Source organism: Pituophis catenifer, unplaced genomic scaffold (genome assembly GCF_029215685.1).
Source record: "Pituophis catenifer annectens isolate HBS135680 unplaced genomic scaffold, rPitCat1.0.hap2 SCAF_3, whole genome shotgun sequence".
Classification (NCBI taxonomy): Eukaryota; Metazoa; Chordata; class Lepidosauria; order Squamata; family Colubridae; genus Pituophis; species Pituophis catenifer.
In genome coordinates, this window is record NW_027256883.1 from 67,553,072 (window position 1) to 67,569,406 (window position 16,335).

At 40.0% G+C, this 16,335-nt stretch overlaps 1 protein-coding gene across 1 annotated transcript; it reads left to right on the forward strand.

Moving 5' to 3' along the window:
• Positions 1–3,093: 3,093 nt before the first annotated feature.
• MYLIP (myosin regulatory light chain interacting protein) lies at positions 3,094–13,969 on the forward strand. The gene is made up of 7 exons (XM_070940680.1): positions 3,094–3,266; positions 4,395–4,585; positions 8,129–8,314; positions 8,790–8,987; positions 9,474–9,638; positions 9,929–10,352; positions 12,743–13,969. The coding sequence occupies exons 1-7, from the start codon at positions 3,180–3,182 to the stop codon at positions 12,830–12,832; spliced, it is 1,341 nt and encodes a 446-aa protein (XP_070796781.1). The 5' UTR covers positions 3,094–3,179; the 3' UTR covers positions 12,833–13,969.
• Positions 13,970–16,335: the final 2,366 nt, after the last annotated feature.

Below are 16,335 nucleotides of genomic sequence, written 5' to 3' on the forward strand. Positions count from 1 at the left end.
TAGGGTGGGAGGCACTGTGTTGCGGTGGTTCTCCTCCTTTCTCTCTGACCAGTCGCAGTCTGTGTTGACGGGGGCAGAGGTTGACCCCGAGGCCCCTCATATGTGGGGTGCCGCAAGGGTCGGTCCTCTCGCCCCTCCTGTTCAACATTTATGTGAAGCCACTGGACGAGATCATCCATGGTTTCGGGGTGAAGTACCACCAGTACACTGATGACACCCAGCTGTACATCTCCACCCTGGACCACCCCAACGATGCCCTTGAAGTGATGTCCTGGTGCCTGGAGGCCGTGCGGATCTGGATGGGGAGGAATAGATTCAGGCTCAACCCATCCAAGACCGAGTGGCTGTGGTTTCCGACATCCTGATATAGTCAGTTGGCGCCATCACTGACTATTGGGGGCGAATCATTGGCCCCCACGGAGAGGGTTCACAACTTGGGCATCCTCCTGGATTCATGGTTGTCTTTAGAAGAGCATATGACGGCCGTGACCGGGAAGATTTTTCATCAGGTTTGCCTGATTTGCCAGTTGCGTCCCTTTCTGGATCGGGACTCCCTAAGAACGGTCACTCATGCCCTCGTCACCTCCCGCCTGGACTATTGTAATGCTCTCTACATGGGGCTCCCCTTGAGGAGCACCCGGAGGCTCCAACTGGCGCAGAGTGCAGCCGCGCGGGTGATAATGGGAGCGACATGGCGTTCCCATGTAACACCTCTCCTGCACGAGCTGCACTGGCTCCCGGTGGTCTTCTGGGTGCGCTTCAAGGTTTTGGTTACCACCTTTAGAGCGCTCCATGGCTTAGGACCTGGTTATTTACGGGACTGTCTACTACCACCAATAGCCTCCCACCAGCCGGTACGCTCTCATAGAGAGGGGCTCCTCCGGGTGCCGTCGGCCAAACAATGTCGACTGGCGGCCCCTAGGGGGAGAGCCTTCTCTGTGGGGGCACCTACTATCTGGAACGAGCTCCCCCCCCCCGGAGATACAGAGGATCCCAGATCTGTGCACCCTCCGCCGTGCTCTTAAGACCTTTTTATTCCATCAGGCGGGCCTGGCCTAATCTTTTTCCTCTTTTTAATTATGCAAATTTTAATCGGTTTTAAATGATTGGGGTGTTTTAATCTGTCTGGGCCAAATTGTTTAATTCGATTTTACTTTGTTTTTAAATTTTGTATCTATGTATTTTTACTGTTTGGCTGTTCACCGCCCTGAGTCCTTCGGGAGTAGGGCGGTATATAAATCAAATAAAGTAAGTAAGTTTATAAAGTGAGAAAAGAGGCCTGTTTCTGCACTTATTAAGTCAGTGTAGAATCATTACCTTTTTTAAGATTGTGTCAAAATTATAAATATTTAAGTATGTATAAGAACTATTACCCATTGAAACTAAGAGATACTTGTTGTACTGTTTACTTAAGTTTTTAAAGAACTAGTGCAGAGCCAATTTGGTGTAATAGGTAAGGCACTGCACTAGAAATCAGGAGACTGTGAGTTCTAGTTCTGCTTTAAGCACAAATTCAGCTGGGTAACTTTGGGCCAGTCTGTCTCTCTCAGCATTAGGAAGCAGACAATGGCAAATTACTTCTGAAATCTTGCCAAGAAAACTGCAGGGACTAGTACAGGCAATTGCTAGGAGTTAACATGACTCCCAGGCACAAAAAAACAAACAAAAACTAGTGGCTCTTGGATGGTGAAAATGGGATTGCTTTGCCATTTATTTATTTTTTGCCAGTGGAACTCCAATTCTTGAGTAGCAGTAGCCTTAGAGGTTGGCAGCGTTTAATTGAACTTGGCTGATCTTAAAAACTAGTTGTGTTGAGTCTTGCCAGTACTTGTATGGAGAAACTGCTGGGAATTCCTGTGCAATTAGCTAAATTGGGGAATCAAACAAACAAGCACACACATCAGAAGAAGCAGCCTATTGCAAACCATTACGTTAAGATTGGCACCACCTGGGAACAGAGGCAATAGAGGCCGGGTAAGGATTGGCAAATTTCGAGCTGATTTTTTTTTTTTTTTTTTTTTTTTTTTTGCCAATTTAAGGGTACATGGACAGCTCAATACAGTAGTGGGAAAAGTCCCTAAAACTAAATCAACCTGATTCATCAGGTTGACTCAACCTTCTATCCTTCCTAAGTGGGTAAAATGAGGAACCAAATTGTTGGGGACAAGAGGCTGACTCTGTAAACCGCTTTGAGAGGTCTGTAAAGCGGTATATAAGCCTAAGTGTTAAATGCTATTAATGCTGCAGTCTTCCTTTTTAGATTCTTCCTGCTGAAGCATACAAATTACTCTGAGTTACCACAAAGAAGTGTCTCTTGCTGATTTCTGAATATTGTGGAAATGAAAACTTGGCCCATCAACATGCTGTGCAAAGCAATATTAGTAAGCAAGAAAACCTTGAAAATGGAAAATTAGTTCAGTCTGACCAAAAACCACCATGAAAAAGATTGCTTGTTAGTAATCTTGATCAGAATTTATGGATTAAAAATATTTTAAAAGATTTTAAGATGGAAAAGCTTCTAAATCTTTTAGCATGCAAAAACATTGCAGTAGAGCTTTTTGACAGAGTCAATCTCAGCCATTTGAGCCTCATGTCTTACTTTTGCAGATGGGTGATTTCAACATATGCTTTCTGCTTTTTGTCCAGTTGTATGCCAGCCTATTTCTCTTTATTTTCTGGTGACTATATATTTGAGATTTCTTCTTCTGTGACCACCGTTCTATTTTTCCTCATTGCTTGGGGGAAAAAAAGTGCACTGCATATGACCGCCCAGGAACTCTTCCGCATAACTTTTAATTTCCCCTGCTTTAGATATTTCCATTTGACATTTGCTCCTATCTCCCCCACCCCTATTCTGGCCCCGCACATAGAGCACCATCGGGAACCAGAAGTATCTGCCGCAATAGCCGAGACTGTACCTCTTTAGCGAAAACAAACCGCCTTCTAGGTTCAGGGTGTCTCGCGGCAGCGCCGCTTTTCAGCGCATTCATTGGCTAGGCTTCGCTTGGGGGCGGGGACTGAGGAGGGAGGAGGGAGACCGAGACGATAAAGGAGCGCTTTCACCGGCGAACCTCAGAGCACCGAAAAGACTTTTTTAAGGGTTGCGGGGAGCACGTTAGAGGGGACCGAGACGGCAAACAGGGACTCTTTGGGGTGCGTCTTGGTGACAAGAGGCAGCCATGCTGTGCTATGTGACCAGGCCGGATGCGGTGGTGATGGAAGTAGAGGTGGAGGCCAAAGCCAATGGCGAAGACTGCCTGAACCAGGTGAAAAGTCGCGCTTTCCTTCGCCACCCCCTCCCCTTTACACCTGAGCGGCCGTTCGGGGCTCGCGGAGGGGCTCCTCCGGCGAGTGGCCTTTCCCTCCTCCCCCCCCCGCTCTTTCCCGATGCCACGCGCTCCCCCGCCCGCGCGCCCTGTGGCTCACGCGCTGGCGCGGCGCGAGGCGGGACCCTCAACCGCCGCCTCGCCGCTCGATGCAGCCGCTGCGGGTGAAGCCAGAAGGAAGGAGACGTGCCTGTCTCCCCCCCTGCTTCTCCCCGGCGGTGACACCGGGCTGAGCCTCCTCATCTCCCACGCGTTGCTTGGGAGCCACTCAGTTGATATGCCGGCTTGCTGGTTTGCTCGTTATCCCCCCCCCCACATACATACACACACAGACCGGGAAAATCCCCTCTTAGCCCCGTTTTAACCGCACTGGCCACGTGGCATTTGCAGAGGCGGTGGCGCCCCCTGAATTGGGCGCTGCTTGAGAACATCCCGCCGGGCTTCGTGGACCTGTTGGGATGCGGAGGGAGACAGGGAAAGGAAGCAGGAGCGCCTGTTAAGCAAACATTAGAGATGCCTGTGGAGATTCTCAATCATCCCGGGTCATGGTTGTCCCAGAGGTGCCTTTTCCAAAAGGCAAACTGGACTTTCTCGGTTTTTTCCCTTGGAAAACGAAAGTTAGAACCGAAGAAGCTTCTTGGAGGAGAAGCGAAACCTTTTCAAAAGTAAAGCCCAGTTGCCTTTTGGGGGGAAAAAAGCATTAGAGTGCTCCTAATTTTGACCTATTCGTGTCCATGTATAGTTGAAACTCCTGGTTTGAAACTCCAGCTGCTGCAATTGCTATCCACAAGGTTAAAGGTTCATATTTTAAGTTATTCTCTAGGGAGACTGTTATATTTTTGGGTTTTATGTTTGCAATTTTGTTGATCCCTTGAAAGCTTTAGATAGGAAGGTCACTAAGCTTCCATAAGAGCCCTCTTAGCTGACTACTTCTTCCGAAAATATTGTCTTGGCTGGTAATAATTGGGAAACTGTTTAGGTAACCTTGTTAAGTAAATGGGTACCTTATAGCATCTTTTGCTAGTGCTCATTACAGTAGTGTTTATGATGTTTAACTTGTAATCATAGGTTTGCAGGCGACTGGGGATTATAGAAGTTGATTACTTCGGACTCCAGTTTACAGGAAGCAAGGGAGAGAACTTGTGGCTGAATTTGAGAAATAGAATATCCCAACAGATGGATGGCTTGCCTCCTTACAGATTGAAACTACGGGTCAAGTTCTTTGTGGAGCCACATCTGATCTTGCAGGAGCAGACAAGGTAAAAAGAAATAAACCTTCACTGAAAATTGTTTCTGTTTATTATTTTGTAGTCTGCGGCTCCATAGAGTAACTATGACTTTGAACTTTCAGCAATACTTAAGGTGTCTTAGTTTTTCAGTTGATCTTAGCTTTATGGTATGCTTTTTATTGTGTACCCTGTACTGGAAAGAGGCCACCATTAAAGGCTCTAGTTGAAAATATTGAAAAACCTTACTGAAAATATTGGTGTTATGTAATTATTAGTGTTCCTGTATGGATTTGGCAATGGTTCATTTAGTTATGGAGTTCTAGAAGAATAAGAAATTTAAAGTATTGGCTCCAGTGCCCGATAGTAACCTCTTCGCAGTGTTATTGCAGGTCATTTTAAAATGTTCAAGACAGGAAACTTCCTCTGTGTTTCAGTTTACAGGACTCCTCCTTTAATCTGTGTCATATTACAGTAATACTCAAATGACTGTTTCAAGCTACAAAGAGAAAACAGATGTTTTTTCTTAAAAATATATAACTATAAACTGGATTTACAAGTACTCACAAAAAATTGTCATTGACTTTTAGCAATTTGGAAGACTATTATTTTATTTGTGGTTTGTGAACTGTAACATGTCTGAACTTAAACGTCCAGAGTATGTTCTTTATTTTCCTAGTTTTTGTAAGAGTTTTACAAAAATTTTGGAAAGTTTTCTGCATGTATGATGGAAGAATATTCTTTACATAAATCCTTTACTTACAAGTTTGAGGGTTCATTGAGGCTATCAATCACCTTCTCTATGCAGAATCAAAATTATAACTTTGCTGACAGATTGGCTACATTACCATATCCCTGAAGAGCCCAGACCTTCTGTTGTTCTACCCTTATATGGTAGAATAATTACTGAATATTTTGCTTATAACATTGTAATAGTGCATCACTGTACAATGCAACCCAAATTATTGTTTGAAATATAATTACAGCACTATGCAAAAATCCCACTTTGTTTTAGCAAAGGTTTAATGGCCATCTATAATTATTTCCTGGTCTTGGTTTCCTTTGAGAGTGGCTTTCCTGATGCAAAATTATGATTTTACATCTGTCAAATTCTGTGATCTTTGGCATTTTGGCTGTAATTGAAAGTTGGTCTTATTAACAAGTTTCCAACAGACATACAACATGTGTCTGAACTGTGTGTAATGCCCAAGCATGTCTTGCACAAACCTGGTATAATAGAGCTTTTTGCACAACAGTCATTTTGGCATGGAATAGAAGGACACATACAGGTGGTAGTAATGACAGTACTTAGTGTTCCATTCCATTTGGGTTTTCAGAAGTCATGTGTGTACTGTTGCTCAAGTGTATATAATTGCTACTTTAGCCTATGGAAGCTGTTTTTTCTCCCTTTTCCTGTTTTTTGAATACAGCATACAAATTTCCTATATTTTCTGGTTGTATTCTGATAAGGAGACTGAGACATAATTATACATATTGTCATTATACCATTGCTCCAGCAACAAATCTAATGGTGGTCTAAGACTTTCACAGTACTATATATTTTTGTGGAGTAGCTGCAAAGCATGATTTATACCAACCTGAGACTCTGTTGGAATTAAAATCTACTGATTTCTATGCTGTGATCTACACCACGATGATTCAAATTTATGTCACGTCAATAAATCAGCTGGGTTTTTTTGCCTACTTCAACAGGTTATGAATGCTATTTGTATATTTTCCCCTAATTGTTAGCATTTTTTCCTTAGCCTATCTAATGATTGAAGAAAATAGATTTGAGACAGCACCAAATTAGCACAGAAAATATGCTAAATATAAATATGCTATTTCTTTTCCCTCTCTTATGTGGATATCCATCTTTGGTAAAAAAAAAAACAACCCCCAAATAAATTAGGTTTAAAAAATACATGTTCCAAAAGGCATTGTAGTGTGAAAGCTGACTCCCAAACACTTTTGGGCGTGACTCATTTTGCAATTGTAAAGTCTCTGGCTTAAAGGAAGAAAGTCTGGTGCTGAGAAAAGCAACAACAATGTAACTATAGGTCATTGACTGAAAGTAACCCTTGTTAATAGCTGCTATGCTGTTTCGTCAAATCAGCGGCTGCTTCCCTGGAAGAAAGAGGAGATGCTTAAGAAATTCAGTCCCTGATTGGTCTGCCGCAGTTGCCTCTGGCAAAAGTTCTGCTTTTGTAGTTCAACTGTCTTGAAGAACTTATGGCAGTTTGCTATAACTTTTTTTTTGGGTGTTTAATGTCTAAAAATTAAAGAACGGATACAAATTTTTGAGAAAAGTCACCTCAAATTGATTTCCCATTTAGTGAAGAGCTTAATTTCTCAGACTTGAAGTGAGCTATATTAGATGTGCTACTTAGTTCAAATGGATGTCTGCAGTTAAAATCATAGTTTCATCAGACATTTGCACTAATGAAATATTTGTAATTTGTAGTCCAAACATCAAACCACTGCACTAGATAAAGTGTTTGTTTATGTAAGTGCTGTAGAATCTATTGCTTTTTTCTGAGATAAGTGCTGTATATCCTTAACTGCGTGCAGCAGAGTTGAACATCCGGAGTTAACCTTTCCCCTGATTAATCAGCAGTGTAGCTTGTAAAACCTTTGCCTTTGCTCTGGTATGCTATGGCACCGTACTATAAACCAGCCTTATCTGTTTTTGTATCTGATTCAATTCTTTATTTGAACTGACATAAAATGAAGCTACTTCCAAATATTCAGAGTGGTAGAAAATTAAATGTTTATTCTAAAAAGATGTTGCTATAAGGAATATAAAGAACAAATATTCTTTATATTAGATTGGCAATCAGCAGGAGGCACTCAGCAGGAGTTTCACATTAAATACTGGGCATATTCAAAAAGGTAAAAGTGATGAGTCCAGATTCAGGTCTCAAAAACCCTCAGTTTTAATAGGAGCAAATCAGTTGTTCTGAGACGTCACTAGATATATATTTGGAGTTATATTCCTAAAATATGATTTTTCTCAGCCTAAGATGTTCACATTATGGGATATTGGAATTTTTCTGAATTTAGTTGAATATGTTTGTATCCTGTCACATTCTTTTCTAAGATATTCCCTGAGTTTTTGTATAGAATATGGCATACCATATAACAGTTTCTTGGCTAATAGTTTTAGGAAGCTATGTTTGATGTTTACCAAATATCTTTTAAGAGATTAAAATCTCAGATTTCTAATAGGAATCTTGAATATTAGCTACTTTTTTTGTAATGATGGAATAGCTCTTTTTTTTTCTTCTAACTGCTTTACATTCTTTTATTTCATGTTTTCCTAATCCTATTGGGCTGGAACTAAATTTAAATATATTACTGGGTTTTAGTCTTCCAATTTTATTTTAAATGCAGTTATTTTACTGGCACTTTTTTAAAGAATGTTTCCAATCAATTTACTCTGGGATTTCTTGTAGTTCCATTTTTATTCACAATATATTTCAGTTATTAGCAGAAATATTTCTTGTAGTATTTGAGCAGGTCTTAAATGTTGCTAAGTTTCATTTCTGCATTACAAAAATAAATTTCCTGTTTTAGGCATATGTTTTTCCTGCACATAGAGGAGGACCTTCTGGCTGGTAATCTACAGTGTCCTTCTGAACGTGCTGTTGAATTAAGTGCTTTGCTTGCCCAGTTGAAGTTTGGTGATTATAATCAGAATACTGCCAAATACCACTACGAAGAGTTCTGTATGAAAGAACTGACCTCTTCTACTTTGGACAGGTAACTTTTGTTAAACTTTCAATACAGCAGGAGTATATAAGAATAATTACTTGTAAGTTTCATTTTTTATTTTTGTTTTAATGTGCATGTGAGTTCAGTAGATGCAAGGGTTTTAATTTATGAAAGTTGCTTTCTGTGAGAGAACTTACTTTCTGTCCTCTGTCCCTTGGAGCTGATTAGAATAATCAAAGTGATTAATTTTTGTCTTGGACCTAATAAGGGTTTAAATAAAAAGTTATACTTTTGATTTAGTAAATTTAATTTTCTCAATATAACTGATAATATTACATTCAGTAAAATTATAACTTTCCATCCTCAATGTTAATTATACCTTCAAATTGATTGTATTAAATTTAAGAGTTATGGATTGTGTAAAATCTGTTTTAAGAGTTCTCACAATAAAATCTAGCAAATCAATATATTTATAAGATAAAATCAAAATTGTGATTAACCTATTTCATATTTTTATCCACAGTATTATTGCAAAACATAAGGATCTTGACGGTCTCAGCCAAGTTTCAGCTGAATATCAAGTTTTACAGATTGTGTCAACACTAGAGAACTATGGAGTAGAATGGCATTCGGTTAGAGACAGCGAGGGGCAAAAACTTTTTATTGGAGTTGGCCCTGAAGGCATTTCCAGATGTACAGATGACTTCACTCCCATCAACAGGTGATTACCAGAAAGTCCTGCCTGAAAAACTTTATCAAAAGCTTGTAAAATAGCCAAAGGATTCTGAAGCATGCAGCTGTTTTATCTGAGTCTCTAGCATAACGGTATTGAACATTTCTTACTGTGTATTGTTGAAATGGATTGTTTCATTTAGATGTACTTTTGGGGATGGGAAAGATTCTAACTCCAAATAACTATAGATATTCTTTACTGCAGAAAATTCAGGAATTCTTTTTATATTTCAGATCTGCTACCGAAGTATTATACAATGGTTAAATTTTATTTCTTGAAGTGGCAACATTTTGGGAAAGATTTTCATTGCTATTAAAGCTAGTTTCATTTCTTTCCAAAAATGATCAATTCATCTTTACATTTCATCGTTAATTTTACATCGCCAGTCTACTTGGTCTATTTTTGTTTTGATAACAGCATTTTAGGGCTTAATATTATGGTGTCATTCTTTGTATTTTTTTCCCATTGCTTTAGGATTGCATATTCAGTTGTTCAGATGGCTACACAGTCTGGGAAGAATGTATACTTAACTGTCACTAAAGAATCAGGAAACAGCATCGTTCATCTTTTCAAGATGATCAGCACCAGAGCAGCTAGTGGACTATACAGAGCAATAACAGAAACACATGCATTTTACAGGTTTGTATTTCTGTGTACACACACATACACAGAGTTGTAGGTCAAATTCAACTACAGCGTTCTTGATACTATTATATAAGTGGTTTGTCATACAACTGTTCCATTATGTTGTAAACAAGTAGATAATAAATCCATTTTAAATCACTAATATTGAAATATGTAAATTTATATTATATTTATATTACGCATGGCTTTTCCCCCTCGCCAGATTCTTATTTCACTAGTTTTGGGATATAAAGGAAAAAAGGTTGTTTGATTCATGTATCTTTTATATCTTCTTTTCCTGCTAGGTGTGATACTGTTACTAGCGCTGTCATGATGCAATATAGCCGAGACCTAAAGGGCCACTTGGCATCCTTGTTCCTGACAGAAAATATTAATCTTGGGAAAAAGTATGTATTTGACATTAAGCGGACATCTAAGGAAGCTTATGATCATGCAAGACGAGCTCTTTACAATGCTGGCATTGTGGATCTAGTTTCAAGTAATGACCAAAGCCCCCCCAGTTCTCCTCTTAAATCGTCAGAAAACAGTATGAACTGTAACAACAATTGTGAGGGTCTCAACTGTCAGCAAATGAAAGCTCTTCAGGAAAAACTACAGAAGTTTAAGGAGTCTCTGCTGTGTATGGCATGCTGTGAAGAAGAAATAAATTCAACATTTTGTCCATGTGGCCACACTGTGTGCTGTGAGACATGCGCCATACAGCTACAAGTAGGTATAAAGTCAGTTGCCACAGTAAAGTATTACATTTTGATTTAAGTTTAAAAAATACTGGAAATTCTTTTAACTCTCAAACATACAATAACTTTGAATGCAAGATTTAAACATCAGTTCATGGCTAAGTATAGCCATGCATCAAGACACTATGGAAGGAAGAGAGGGATAAGCTTTATTCATCAATGCACTACTGGCCCTGTTGATTAACATACAACAAATATAAAAAGGCCTGTGGTGAGTTAAGTGATGCTGTGTCCTCCCTCTCGCAGTGTCTGGGGGCTGTTAGGAGCTGGATGGGGAGCAACGGGTTGAAACTAAACCCTAGCAAGACAAAGTGGTTCTGGGTTTGGGGTTTGTTGACTCAGGGAGAATTACCATCTTTGGTCTTGGATGGGGTGGCCAAACAGACACTGCGTAAGAGCAGGTGGTCGTGGCCAGGAGGGCCTTTGTTGCAACTGCAGGTTGTGCGCCAGTTAGGCCCTTTCCTGGACCAACAATCCTTACAGTCACTCATGCCCTAGTCACTTCCCATCTTGACTATTGCAACATGCTCTGCATGGAGCTGCCCTTGAAGAGCATTCAGAAGCTCCAGTTGGTGCAAAATGTAGCGGCCCGTATGGTTTTGTGCAGACCCCGGTGTGCACATGTATCACCCCTGCTGCGGGCACTGCATTGGCTGCCGATTTGCTTCCGGGTACAATTCAAGGTGCTGGTTGTCACCTTTAAAGCCCTTCATGGCTTGGGACCAAGTTATCTGAGGGGACCGTCTCTTGCTGGTCACATCTACTCGACCCATCAGAGTGGAGAGGCAGAGAATGCTGTGGGTCCCATCTCCGAGGGAGATACACCTGGTGGGACCCAGAAGAAGGGCCTTCTCCATGGTGGCTCCCTCTCTCTGAAACATCATTCCCCCAGAGATTAGAACAGCTCCCACTATAGTACTCTTCTGGAAGGCGCTGAAGACTTGGTTCTGCCAGTGGGCCTGGGGAACCCAGAATGGGATGGAGCCCATTAAATGGCTCGTGATCTGCTGTTGCTGGGGTTGGGGGTGATTTTATTATATCTAATTTATTTGATTCTTTTTATTAGTTTTATTGTTTTAAATGTGGTTTTATTCTGTAAACTGCCTTGAGTCTTCATGGGCGAATAGGTGGTTATATAAATTCAATAAATAAATAAATAAGTGTGAAGCTTTTAATTGAAATCTGTAAATGTTGCATTCAGATGAAATATTTTCTTAGGATTTTATTGTTTCCTAGACAGCTGCACCTAAATATGAGTAAATATGTAAAATGTTCTAAGTTGGCATATGTTGCAGTTCTAGAATCTCTGTCCTCATATTCCACCAGAACAGGTCAGTCCAAATGTTCCATGTGTCCATATGTTTCTGGAAGTCAATTCACTGGAATCAGAAATGTTTAATTGGGCTCCAGAAATATATGAATCATTAAATGAACATTCAGAATATTTTTTCTAGATATGTCAACATTTTGACAGAGGTGCCAAGTAGTGAAAGCGTACCTGCAAGGCTATAGCAACTTCAGGTGGGCAAGAGAAAGAGGGATATCTACTGCTTCTTAACTATTGCAGCAGTTGACCTAATGGCTTTATCTGGTCAATCACTACAACAGGTCCCCAGGCTGTGGCCCATTACTAGGCCGAGGCCTGTTCAAAATTGGGCCAGATGAGTGATGGGCAAGTGCACATGTGAGCTCCCTGCACTCATGCGAAAGGAGCTTTGCGCACAAGCATAAGTGCCTTCTGCTTGCATGTCAAGCTCCATTTGTGTGAATGGAGGGCGCGTGCATGCCACTCGCACAAATAGAGCTGTGTGTTCATGTGCATGCTCCTGCCCTCCCCCCCTCCCCCCATACATAGTGTCAGGTTGGGCCTCCAAGCTGGTAAGGGTGGGACCGCTGCACTATGAAGAATTCCTCTCCCACTGGGGGAGAGAAGGAAGAGAAAGCTAGAAAAAGTAGCAGAAGATAATGGCATTGGGGCTACCATTTCTTTACTGCAAAAATCCAGACTGTCACTAGATGACAGAAGGGATACAAACAAATCTTAACTTTATGTTGCCATTTAGTGGCAGTCTGGATGTTTGCAATCCAGATTTAGTTCAGACATTGGCGTCCCATAGATGTGTTCCCAGACAGTTTTAATTATTTCTGTACTCCTATTTTTAGATTTTGGAAAGGAGTCATTGGAAGAAAGCATTTGCTGTGTAATAGGGTAGTGTGTGTGTGTGTCTACGCAAATAAAATCCATTAATGGAAAAGACTTCAGTAGTGTCAATTGTGTATTAGCATTTTCTGTTTATGATAATTAATGAAACTTACTCTGGACATTCAGTTGGTAACATTATTCTTGTATTTTCCTTCTAGGTGTGTCCAGTCTGCAGATCTGAAATAGAACACGTGCAGCATGTATATTTGCCTACCCACACAAGCTTGCTTAATTTGACTCTAATATGACCTCTGTGTTACTTTAACTAATCCATACTTCCAAAGTACTGCCCTAAAGTTCCAATTCCACCGATAAAAAAGAACTATCACTTCTACATCTGCCAGCAATTACTGGAAGGACCACGACAAAAGTTGGAAAGGGAGAATATGAACAAGCTCTTATTAGAATAAATTTTAGAGGATATACTGTGAATGACTTGTAGACAAACTTGTGTTATTTGAAACAGCATTATTAATAAATTAACAATATTCTGAGAGTAAAGATGAAAATTTAGTCTGCAGTATCCAGCAGTAACTCAGTTTTATGCATTTTATTAAAATTGTTTTAAAAATTACTTTAGCATGACCATTCCCATTTATCTTTTAGAAAGACTAGTTTTTAATACGTACATCCATTGTAGTATAATTACGTTTCTGCTTTTGTTTTACTGAAGTAAGAAACTTATTTTTAAATTTGTGCACTTAAGACATTAAGATTGCAAAGCTTTAAGCAAATAGCTGGGTTTATTCAGCAGATCTTGCAATCAGATTACTTGCAAAATTTATTATCAATTTTTGAGTCAATCAGCAGCCTGGTGGGTACCTAAGAAAATGTGGATAAAACACTTAAAATGTAATTTTGATTTTCTAAAGATTTTCTGTCCTTAGAAAACTCAGCTGTTGTTTCTGTTCATATGCCTTATATTTGGAGAAGTGTTCCTCAAATACTATAATCTTAGTGTCTCCTTAAAATGCAGTTGTGTTAAATTTCTTAAAACCATCTGCCACAAACCCTATTTTCCCTAAGCATTTTGGATTTTGGTCAACTAGTGAATGCCACAGAATACTGAAAGCTAGATGATCATGTGCAATACTAGCTGAAATGAAAGCTAGAAAAGTCACTTTACTGCGACTTTCTAAATATACTTTTCATATTGCCTTAATGTAGCAGTAATATGTGTATGCATTTGTTTCTTTGCACAGACATTTTGTCAAATATCAAAACTACTTTTTTATAGCACATTAGCATATAAATCTTGTTCCCAAAAAGATATTTATTTTTTCACTTTGTAAAAATGTTTTGTTTCCACATGAAGTAAGAGCTCCTCTATGATAGAAAACTTCTCTTTTTTTATATATTCAGGTTAATAAAGGACTTTTAAAATAGCTTTGGCAATCTTCTCTACATCTCACTTGTGTATTAATCTTAACTATTCAATTCATCACAAAACATTTGCGACCATAGATATGATGTTCTCTTACCCATAATTGTTTTGGCTGCAGTGGTGAACTTACCTATAGGGCTGTTATAAGAAGCTTTTTTTATTACATAATGTTCAGGTCCTTCACATATAATTCCATGGGATAATTCTCATCCCAAGGATGAGAAAGGTGTTAGTACTCAGGTAGTTGATCAGTTTGCAGAGACTGAATAGAAATATAATGACTTCATTGGGAAAGGAGGCATAGTTATATCAGCATAGCACCCTCTTAAAGCTGTAGATGAGGGAATTTCAAGTCTACTGTAAATGTAAATTGCCAAAAGCCATCTTTTTGAGTGAAAAAGGTGGAATAGAAGCTAACATAAAATAAAAAGAGAAGCCTGCCTCTATTACAAGCTAGCTATTATTAACTAGGATGTATAGCACTTGCAAATGGAAAACCTTGGGGCAGAAGTTTAAGGTTTTTTTAGTAGTTAAGCAGTTTTATTGTGGGGAGGACCATGTATACATCAGTATGTAAGATTTCTAGGCTGGTCCAATCTGATGACCAGACAGCTTGCCAAAAGGACAATAGAAAATACAAAGATAAAACATTTAGAAAGGGTCTAGAGAAACAGCATAAACTAAAATACCACACAGATCTGGAACCTACTCTGACTCAAGACCTAGGGGAACAGTCAAGCCGTGAGAGCTCATTTAAATAAGGCCATGGTGAAAGCCAAATGGATCTCGAGGAGAATGTTGTTTCAGAGGCAGTGCATGACAGGTCCATTTCTTGAGTTCCATCACATGACACTTAAATTGATGGGCACCTGATTATGCCAACTTAGAATTCAGGGGTCTCGGAGAAACTACTAGAGATAGATAATTCCTCAAATAACTAGATGCTGTGTCATGAAGGGGTTTACAGATATGTAGACAATTTATGACCCATTGGGTCATCATTTCAGAGATCTTTATTTACCTAAACAGAAATAGAATGACTACAAGCAGATTAAAAAAGCAACGGGAGTAGGAGTGATGTCAGACTTCCTGCCAGCTTCCATACGACTTTCGTTGTGGAAGCTGACAGGGAACATTGGAAATGACAATAACCAGATGATGGCGCAGTGGTACTAAAATGGCCACAACTTTGCCAAATTTCAATTCTATGAGAATCATGGGTCCTGGATATTGGATACATTCTTTAAGATAGCCCTTTTGAAGCATGTTGATTCAAAAATGGTTGCCCTATCATGTACCATTTCCCCCAATTAAAAGTTACAAACAGATAAACAGCAGACTTACATATATACATAGCCAGCACCTTGAATTGTACCTGGAAGCCTACTGATTACCAACTGATAAAGCAGAGATGTTACATGGACATGGTATAACTGCCCATGCCCCCATATTCTGGACAAATTACAGTTTCTGACTGGTCTTTCTACTGGCAACCCAGGTAGTGTGCATTGTGGTAGTCCAGATATGATGTGACAAAAGCATAAGTTGAGTGTCTTAAGGATCTCCTGGCCCATGTACGGGCACAACCGATGAACTTATATAAGCTTTCCTGGCCACAGTTGCACTTCCTATTCAAGGAAGCGGTATGATCCAAAAAAATTCCCCAGACTGTACCAGCATTGAAAGGGGAAGTACAATTCTGTTCAGGGCTAAAAATGGACCCACTCCAGACTCAGACAATCAAGTGTTCTCAGCCATTCAGTTTTGTCAGAGTTATGAGCCCCTACTCACCCAAACTGCTTCCAGAAATTGTTATGAGACCTTGATGTGTCACCTGGTTAGCCTAGGGCCTAAATGTATAGCTGGATAAGGTCAATAGCTAATAATAGTGAGCCACTAACCAACAGATGATCTCATTCTTTCACTCAAATGTGAAAGCATCAAGCTTTGAGGTACCCCACCTCTACCTCAATTTCTATTTTCCCCCTTATACTGACTGGAACTGATTCAAAGGAGAGGAATCACTGGAATACTTCTTATTCCAGGAAGCAGTCCAAAAGGACACTGTGGTCAAGGGTATTGAAACAGTGGTGGGTTGCCCCTGGTTCGCACCAGTTCTATAGAACCAATAGTAAAACCAGCGGGAAGCTCCGCCCACTGACCTTGACATCACCAAAATGCTTCTGTGCATGCGCAGAGTAGTGCGTGTGTGCGCCGCCCCATTGCGAACTGGTAGTAAAGGTAAGTAGAACCCACCCCTGTATTGAAAGCTGTAAGAGATAATCTAGTACAGCCAAGTACTGACCAACCAATGCTGTGGTGCTGATCCAGGGGTGGGTTCTACTTACCTTTACTACCGATTCGCAA

Excerpts from the sequence above, each read along its gene's own strand:
- MYLIP (XM_070940680.1), top strand. The coding sequence starts at position 3,180 with ATGCTGTGCTATGTGACCAGGCCGGATGCGGTGGTGATGGAAGTAGAG. Across the intron at positions 4,586-8,128 it reads ATCTTGCAGGAGCAGACAAG|GCATATGTTTTTCCTGCACA; the intron begins GTAAAAAGAAAT and ends TTCCTGTTTTAG. Across the intron at positions 9,639-9,928 it reads GAAACACATGCATTTTACAG|GTGTGATACTGTTACTAGCG; the intron begins GTTTGTATTTCT and ends TTTTCCTGCTAG.